A 9,164-nucleotide genomic window follows, 5' to 3' on the forward strand; every position below is an offset into this window, starting at 1 on the left:
AGCAGTCTCCTTCATCCAGGTTTCCCAGAATTTTGGTCCGGTCCTTGAACTGGTCCAAAACATCACTGCGGGCATTGTGGTACACCAGACCCCCAGTTTTTTTGTACCAGATGCCACGAGTCAGGGGGCTGATCCTCGTCATCCTGGAAACTGCAGGGGATGACCACACAGGACCGAGTCAAGGCATTGAATCTGCGAGGGACGTCAGCAGCCAGGACGCGGAAAGCTGTTGGGGGGCGAGAGGACCAGTTAAACTTAGAAAGGTGCTGTCAGAAAATACAGGACATTTAATACAAAAGACATGAAAATTATACAGATACACAAAACTGATAGCCTTAAATCTGAAATAATGCACAAAAAGAGAGAAAAATAAGCAGGAAATCAGTGTCTTATGCAAGTTGTCTGGTGTAAGGAAAAAGAAAGGTGAGCTCACTATCTTTCTCGTTCAGTTCTTCTTTAACCTGTACGTATTCTGTAAAAATGAATAAATAAATGAATTTATTTTTGATTAGTAGCTAAGCAATAAACCCAAGTGAAAGCTATAAGTTTAACTGGATTAAAGAAAGCAGTCATTGTTTACTGGCCAACATTTTGAAACTGTAAATCTTCCAAGGCGTCTGGTGTCTCAAGTATTGCTCTGCAGATTTAAACACTGAAAATTTTAACTTCAATTCTGAGTTCTAATTTTAATTTGAACTATAGTGGTAAACAATGTGTGTTAGATGTAAAAATTCACTTTTTATCTGAAGAAGTGAGGAGTTTGATGTTTCTCCAGTCAGAAAATGTGCAATGCAGGTCAAAGGTTTTCCATTGTCTTCAAGGGAACCAATAAACGTAAGATTGGACTCAGTGGTATACGTATTACTGGATATTTTTTTGAGCTTTTGTAAATGCAGCATGTCTGAAAAGTTCCACTCAATTGTTGGTGTATTTGTCTTGCATTTGTAGGACACAGAACAAATTACACTCTTTGCCACTCCTTCTATTAGCTCTCCTGGAGGTTCAACCATTTTGATTGTTTCAAATGGGCCTAAGCAAAAAATTAAACTTTACTTGTGAAGAAAACTTAAAAATCTCATCAATTTAAACCACAGCATGTATATTTATACTCACATTCAACATGCAGGAGGAGCTCACTTTTGGCACTTTGTCCACCAGGATATCTCACAGTGCACTCCACCTTCTTGTGGTCTTCTTCTACATTCCAAGTTCGTTCTATTGTTCTTTCCCAAATGCCGTCTGACAACAAGGAGTCAATGGTGCGGTCTGTTCCAGGAATGCCATTCAAGACAGGGCAGGAGGAGCAGAAGAACATGTATATTTCACTTTACAGGTAACCCTGCTTTGAGCTCCCACCTTAGGAACATCAATGATGCTCATTTGGGGTTCTTGTGCCTGGTCTATAAAGATAAAAATAGAAATATGTTAATGTATGATTCCAACTAAAATGTAGATATTTAAAATACTGGTGAAAGAGTGAAAGGAAAAGTTTAACATACATTATTTTAACCTAAACAACAGTTTAACTAGACAGACAAGTTTCTTGCTGCAATGGGAATAACTGCACAAGATATGAATATTTGTCAGATTTATTTTGCTTAATCAAGAAGTTGTTTTCCCAGACATGATTTTGTGCATTAAGTTGTTATGCTGCTCTTGAGAGTTGGTAAATAAAAGAAATGAGTGTCTGTTGTGAAGTCAACCAACTGGACCTGAGACGAACAAGAAGGATTATATATATATATATATATATATATATATATATATATATATATATATATATATATATATATATATATATATATATATATATATATATATATATATATATATAATCCTTCTTTGTTTTTGTAATAGAATCCTTCTTTGTTCCTCTGCCTCCGCAAGGAAGGAGGCAGAGGACTAGTGAGTGTGAGAACCACTGTCCAGGACGAAACAACTAAGATCCATAAATACATCAGGGACAAAGCCTCAACAGATAATGTGCTCAGTGAATGTCTCAGACAACAGGGAACGGAGGTTGAAGTGCCAGAGATACCATCATGGGAGGACAAGCCCCTACATGGGATGTACCACCAGCAAATAACCCAAGTGGCTGATATCAGTAAATCCTACCAATGGCTGGAAAAAGCTGGACTCAAGGACAGCACAGAGGCCCTCATCCTGACCGCCCAGGAACAGGCCCTAAACACCAGAGCAATAGAGGCCCAGATCTACCACACCAGACAAGACCCAAGGTGTAGGTTGTGCAAGGAGGCCCCTGAGACAGTCCAGCACATCACAGCAGGGTGCAAGATACTGGCAGGGAAAGCGTACATGGAACGACATAACCAAGTGGCAGGCATAGTGTACAGAAACATCTGTGCAGAATATGGACTGGAAACCCCGAGATCAAAGTGGGAAACACCCCCAAAGGTGGTGAACACCAGAGCTAAGATCCTGTGGGACTTCCAGATCCAGACAGACAAAATGGTAATGGCGAACCAACCAGACATTGTCGTAGTGGATAAACAACAGAGGAAAGCCGTTGTGGTAGATGTAGCAATACCAAGTGATTGCAACATCAGGAAAAAGGAGCACGAGAAACTGGAGAAATACCAGGCCTCAGGGAAGAACTGGAGAGGGCCTGGAAGGTGAAGACCACAGTGGTGCCTGTGGTCATCGGGGCCCTCGGGGCAGTAACCCCCAAACTGGAGCAGTGGCTACAACAGATCCCAGGAACAACATCAGACATCTCAGTTAAGAAATGTGCAGTTCTTGGCACAGCCAAGATACTGCGCAGGACCCTCAAGCTCCCAGGCCTCTGGTAGAGGACCCGAGCTCAGAGGATAAGAACCACCCGCGGTGGGTGAGAAGGGAAATTTATTATGTGTGTGTGTGTTCTTACCTGAAACCATAATTTTGGTGCTTCTATCCAAAAACGAATGTCCCTGTGAGTGGTAGGAGGTAATTGGGTTGATATCAACCCATGGATAGAGTTTATCCTCATTGAGACATATCCAGCCGGTCTATTTTAAGACTACAATTGCGGTCTGACACAGAGCCAGTCAAATGTGTTATCCCATTATATCTGCTTAAAATATTTGATTGTCTTTGGTTGAATACGTCTGCGCGTCCATTACTTTGGTACAAGTACCAGACAACTTGGAGGCCACTCGGTTGGGCTTTGCTGTAGGAAAACTTGCAAGGAATGATACATGATCCTTTCATTCCCGTTACGCTTCTTGGAGTAGTGAAAGACCAGTCCAGATTGAGCATGTTTCCTGTAAAACACATAAAAACAAAACGATTTTGATTGGCCAGAGTAGTTTAAGCCTAATTTTAACTGATTTGCCCTGGACAGACCATAGATTTCTACATTTGAATGTTGTGTCTGCAATAGTATTATTTGTTGTCTTGGTGGGAAAAATAGTTACATTAACTCCTAAATCGAGACTTACAGGGTTCAAATGCCTAAACTGCAAAAACACAAAATCCTACCAAATAATTTTGGTCTAGTTTTTACTGCTAGTATCTCAACTTTTTTTTTACTGCTAGTATCTCAACCCCAAATTCCCAGGAATTTGGGGTTGGAAACCAAATACCAGGAATTTGAATTAACTCCCAATCAGGTCTGCAGGAATGGAGACTCATCTAAAACATGCATTGCAGTGATGCTGGATATCAGAGTTGTTACATACATGTGTAGTTTTGCTGTTCTGAAACATGAATTTATTTATTTTTATTTTAACACCAAGCCATTTTCATTGCCTCGTTCCATAATGGGGACTATGTGGCTATTGTTTATTAATAATCAGGTTGTACCCTGACTATGTAATTTTAATATAAATTACTAACTTTGTTAATAATTGCCATTAGCAAAAATTTTTCATAGCCAAATCAGACCAATTGTTGGACAACAATTGCAAAATACAAGAAGAAATGTCAGAGATCCTCCAAGTAGGATGTAATTGTTCACAGAATACATGTTTTGAATCACATCAGTACAAGAAAGCACCAAGAACGGGAAGACATGTTAAATGTGTTCTTCAGTGACCAAAACCACACTGAAGACACAAAAGCAGAAGAGGTGGTAAAACAGTAAGACAATAAGTAAGTTTGAGGAATTGTGGAAAGAGTTTTGCACACATGTGTTTGATAAAACACAACTATGATATTGAAGTTTATTGATCTATAGCAATACAATGCAAGAGTATAAAATTATTTATTTGGTGCTCTGCCTTTTAAACTTACTAGCTTCACAGTATTCAGGGAAGCTAAATAAGTTGTCAACAATGTCACCCTGGAAATACGGAAAAGCACTGCTCAGGTCCTGCTTTAACCTCATCCGTCTAAAGTCCCTCTAGAGTCAAAAGTCATTTTTTACGTAATTCAGCTGAGTTGCATTCAAACTTTGTGACATTTTCATTTCGTATATCTTCTGGAAAAACCTGCCATTGAGTTCATCCAGACAGAGTATAACAAGCAGTTCTATACCTGAAGTGTGGTTTATTGTCCAACATTTGAGGAATAACTCATCCAGGTGTGGATATGTAGAAAAAAAGATGTTACTAACCAAGTGTACTTTAAACCTTTTTGTGAAGAAGGGCTGAATCCCCTCATTGTATCTCGTGAGATAGATGTTGGCAGACAGTCAGAAGTTCAGGGAATACACAGTTTCTGATGTGACAAAACTTTTAGGGTCTATTTTTCTCTGTTTTAGGAACTGGACAGATGTAGTCCTCACTTACACGCTTCCGGAAATAAGTGGGGTTTGGATTCTATGTTTCTGTATACTCTCTTATTTTTTCTCTATAGTATTTTGGTTCGATCAGCCCTGAACTCTGCTAAAGTGAGTTGTACTACATACCAAGCAAAATGGTTTATAATAACCTTCCTTTAATTAGGCAAAAATAATAATAAAATAAGGAAATGACAGGTTTAGGGTTTAGACAAACCAGAAAAAATAAACATTATTCCCACAGAACAGTAAATTCATACAGGGTAAACACTAGTTATATAACCCATTGTAACTAAGATAATATGGCAGCAAATACTATCTACTTTGCAGGCCTGTTAAGATGCTCAGGAATCAGGATTCCCTCCGACTCAACAGTCCAGATATTGACTGTCAACTCAGTACCTTGTTGTCCAACAAATCCAAGCGATACTTCACCCAGTGTCCAGCGAGCCCTCTAAACCATCCAAAAACAGTAGCTCAGGGAAAAAGCAGTTTGTGTGGCCTTCATGTGCTCTCCACATCGACGGCTCTCCTTTCCCTCGGTGCCAGAGGTACTCTGAGCGACACGGGCACTCAGAGTGACTATCTGGAGTCAAGGTCCTCGTTAACCAGTCCGGTAACGACCTTCTGTAACGTTTTAAGTGCTACTCTAACAGTCACAGCTGCTTACAAAAGTCCTTTGTAGCAACAGCTTTGCTCTAACTTTAGAGTGAATATACAACCAAGAAAACTAACACACAGTTAGACAGTTTCTAGCCAAAACTTGACTATGTACTGGTAGCTTGCATAACTTCTCTTGAAGACAAGTTTTACTCACTTCTAGAAACTTCTTAAAACAACGGCTCCTCCTGTGCTATCCCTTCTCTCGCTCTTGCTTACTGTTCTCTCTCTCTTTCTGCTCCTTAAGGTCTGAATGATAATCAGATCATTAAAAAAATATTAGGAAAAGTGGTGTTTCTTGTAGATATAACATTAGGCTTTATGATTTTCTTTTCTCTTAGTCTTGGTACCCCACCTAAAACTTTGTTTTGTTTTTAGGGAAGAACTCTTCTGAATCCAGGACATTATTGGGCCTTTGTAGATTTCCCAGGATGTTTTAGCCATCGCACTGTCCCACAAAGCTGCCATCATTCATGTATCCCTGGGTTACATTCCCAATATTGTTTCCCCAACTTCCTCCCTCTCTTGTGGCACACTCATGCACACTGGAAGAAAAAGTGCTTCCTGTGTGCCCCTTGTGCACACAGGACTGCAGGTGCCCCTCATGAACATGCATGAGGGGCATGCTGTGCATGAGTGTGCCCCGCGTGAACACTGGACTGCATGCGGGGTCCTCCTATTTACAATGAGGACCCTGAACCCGGTTCTTCTGGTTCCCAGGAGACACTCTGAGATTCTTCAGTACAAAAGGTCCACACACACAGACACAGGCACTCATGCCTCCAGTGTGCATGTGCCGGAGCATGCATGTGCATGAGTGTGCACCTCATGCACACTCATGCTCCAGTGTGCATGAGGGGCTCCAGTGTGCCCATCATGCAGTTATGTGTCCCCATCTTGGTGCCTGCACGTTGGCGTTTACCCCAACGTGCAGGCACTCCAGAAAGGGTGGCACACTCATCATGCTCCAGTATGCATGTGCCCCTCATGCACATGCATGTGTGCACACTCATCAGGGGCTCCAGTGTGCTCCTCATGCACACTGGAGTGCATGAGGTTCAGGGTTCTGACCGTTGTCTGTCCTTATGGGCCAAACAACAGTTCAGATTACCCACCCTTTTTGGTACGGGGTACTGGAGTGTGCCTCTCAGGGGTATTCATTTGTTCTACTGGGGTCTGCAACGGGGCAATGTCAGTGAGACATGGAGGGATGTGGTTGGGAGGAATGGCCCTGCTGATCTAAACTCCAGTGGTGAACTGTTGCTGGACTTCTGTGTTTGTCATGGATTGTCCTGTGCATGGCTGTTTGTCCTGTCTCTCTCTTAATTGAGCAGGATCCATTGAAATATCTTTTTAAATAATTCTTATTTTCTTAACCTCCTCCCAAAAAGCCCTGGTTTTGTTGCATTGCCATAAGCAATGTAATAGTTCCCCTTTCTCCATCATGCATACACAAATATAGAAAGTTGGGGTTACATTTATTCAGTTTTATAGCTGCATTTAGATACAAGTTCACACAATAGTTCCTAAACTTTGAAGTGCATATGAAAACAGGACTAACAATAACAAGAATAGCAGAAACTTTTTGATAATGTGCAACTAAGTAGCACAACTTTGTCAAAATGTACATAACGTGCATATTGAACTGTAATATATAACAGGAAATGTACAATCCAGTGTGTCGGTGTAGAGAAAGCGCTCTGCAGTAATAACGGAAATGTTTTTATCAAACATGTCTAAAAAACTGCAATAACTGCATGTAAATGCCAGTAGGGAAGTAAACATTTCTTGATTTTGTTTAGAGCAGTGATTTGATTGACTAATTTAACAAGATAATTTTTTTTTCGTACCTTAATTTTTAAAATGCTTTAAATGAATTTAAAAGAGGCAGAAATGAATTGTGGGCAGGTTCTGTGGAGCATTCTGATGTCACATAAGCTGACTTGTCATCAGGCGCTTTTGGAACTTTTGTCAATAAGAGCCGAGTTCCTACAGGAATTCATCCATTTGAAGAGTTAGACGTCGGATAGATTACTTCAAAAAATTCAAGAATTGAACTGAGCTTCAGTTTTTCGAGTAAGTATTTATTTAGAAATTAGTGAAGCAAAGAAAAAATGACATTTTGTGCCAGTTTTTTGAAGGAAGTGTGCAGCAATGTTGAAAAAAAGTTGAGCAAGACAAGTTGTTAGTAATCAGTTTTTTTTTTAGCTCAACATCAAATTGTTTAATTTGAGTAACTTTTTGATGTAAACATTAAACGTCTCATTTGTGTTTTAGTACCTTTTTTTATTTACGCGAACTTCACTGAGTATTGAAACAGCAGAAAAATATTAAGGAGTTCTACATGCAAAATAATGTTTTTCTTTAATTTTTATGGATGGTTGGTGATTTTCACACATGAAATGATTAATTTGATTTGATAGGTAACTAAATGATGTTCTGATCAACATTAAATGAAGTTTTTGATATATTACATCTTAAATTTACAGTGTTTACGAGGAAAATGACTTTTACTGTAGAGTTGTGTTGGTACATTTTGGACATGCTTTGCACCAAAATGTACCACTTTTGCATGTCTTTGGTTTTTTACAGTCATGCTTAGAAGAAGTGAACGTTTGAGAAACAACGGATACTATGATATGGATGGACAACCTGTTATTTCATACAGGGAGGCGCCAATCAGGTAGATCAAATCAGCAATTTTCATTAAGTCATATGTTTTATGCAGTCATCTGCGGATCAGTGTACATTTTAACTCACTTGTATATTTTTCATCTAGGGCCATAAGGAGGCGCTTAACAGGTCGTCCTGAAACCACCCTGCAGTCACATTTAGAGAGAGGTCACATTATTCTGGTGACAATGTGATTGACAGAGAAAGACAGATGATGATGACTCTGTTGCAGGGTGGTTTTGATATATCAGTCTTTGTCTTTCTCATCTTCGTCACTTTTGGTAAATAATCTCCTACAAACAGTCAATTTGGAAGTGTCACAGAAAGTCTGTATTTTTAAATTTTTTCTCACTGTTGTCTTCTGCTCATGTTCATCAGGATGTATTTGCTGTATTATTTCCTTCCACTCACGATCTTCACAGTTGTCTCTCACAACTCTAACAGACATGGTAGGCTTTCTCTTCCTAATCTTAACACTGATTTAATTATCATGATCAAACATGAGAACAAGCTGTTAATTTTTATGTTGTGCACAGGTTACGATCTTTGGACGCAAGGATCAAAGACATCTCTCCAACCTGGAGTTGTTGGAGCAGAAGGTTGACTACCTTCTGCCACAAGCAGACCTGTGGCCCAACTTTGCTCTGGAGTCTCAAGGCAAGCCATTACAAATAAGATCATCAACTAGATTTCAAATTTTCAGTATTAAAATTTTCTAACTCACATTATTTCTGTTTTTGTGTTTTGTGTACAGGAGCAAATATTTTACACAAGATGACCTCAGAGGCTTATGACATCAATAAAGAAGTTGGAAGGTTTGGGAAATTGTTCAAGAGACCTCCTATTGGCCCAGGCATTGTTATTAAGGTTTGAATGATGATCAGATCATTAAAAAATAAAAGTGGTGTTTCTTGGTGATATATTATTAGCTTTATGATTTACTTTTCTCTTAGTCTTGGTACCCCACTTAAATTTTGTTCTCTGTTTTCAGGGAAAAAATCGTCTGCAACCTGGAAAATGCTGGGCCTTTCCAGGTTTCCAGGGACGTTTGGGCGTCTCACTTTCACACCCAGCCACCATCAGACATGTGTCCCTGGGGTCACATTGCTAA

At 39.7% G+C, this 9,164-nt stretch overlaps 1 protein-coding gene across 1 annotated transcript; it reads left to right on the forward strand.

Annotated features, from left to right (window-relative positions):
* The first annotated feature begins 8,231 nt into the window (after positions 1 to 8,231).
* LOC129357934 (uncharacterized) lies at positions 8,232 to 9,164 on the forward strand. The gene is made up of 5 exons (XM_055026859.1): positions 8,232 to 8,334; positions 8,432 to 8,502; positions 8,590 to 8,710; positions 8,808 to 8,920; positions 9,045 to 9,164. Exons 1-5 carry the CDS (start codon positions 8,265 to 8,267, stop codon positions 9,162 to 9,164), a joined length of 495 nt encoding a protein of 164 aa, XP_054882834.1. The 5' UTR covers positions 8,232 to 8,264.

This window comes from Poeciliopsis prolifica, unplaced genomic scaffold (genome assembly GCF_027474105.1).
Source record: "Poeciliopsis prolifica strain line A6 unplaced genomic scaffold, Auburn_PproV2 SCAFFOLD343, whole genome shotgun sequence".
Taxonomy (NCBI): domain Eukaryota; kingdom Metazoa; phylum Chordata; class Actinopteri; order Cyprinodontiformes; family Poeciliidae; genus Poeciliopsis; species Poeciliopsis prolifica.

What these genes read in the sequence shown, in the direction of transcription:
- LOC129357934 (XM_055026859.1), top strand. Translation starts at nt 8,265, where the DNA reads ATGATGATGACTCTGTTGCAGGGTGGTTTTGATATATCAGTCTTTGTC. An exon ending in TCTCATCTTCGTCACTTTTG is followed by an intron (nt 8,335 to 8,431) that starts GTAAATAATCTC and finishes CATGTTCATCAG; the next exon opens with GATGTATTTGCTGTATTATT. An exon ending in CTTTGCTCTGGAGTCTCAAG is followed by an intron (nt 8,711 to 8,807) that starts GCAAGCCATTAC and finishes TTTTGTGTACAG; the next exon opens with GAGCAAATATTTTACACAAG.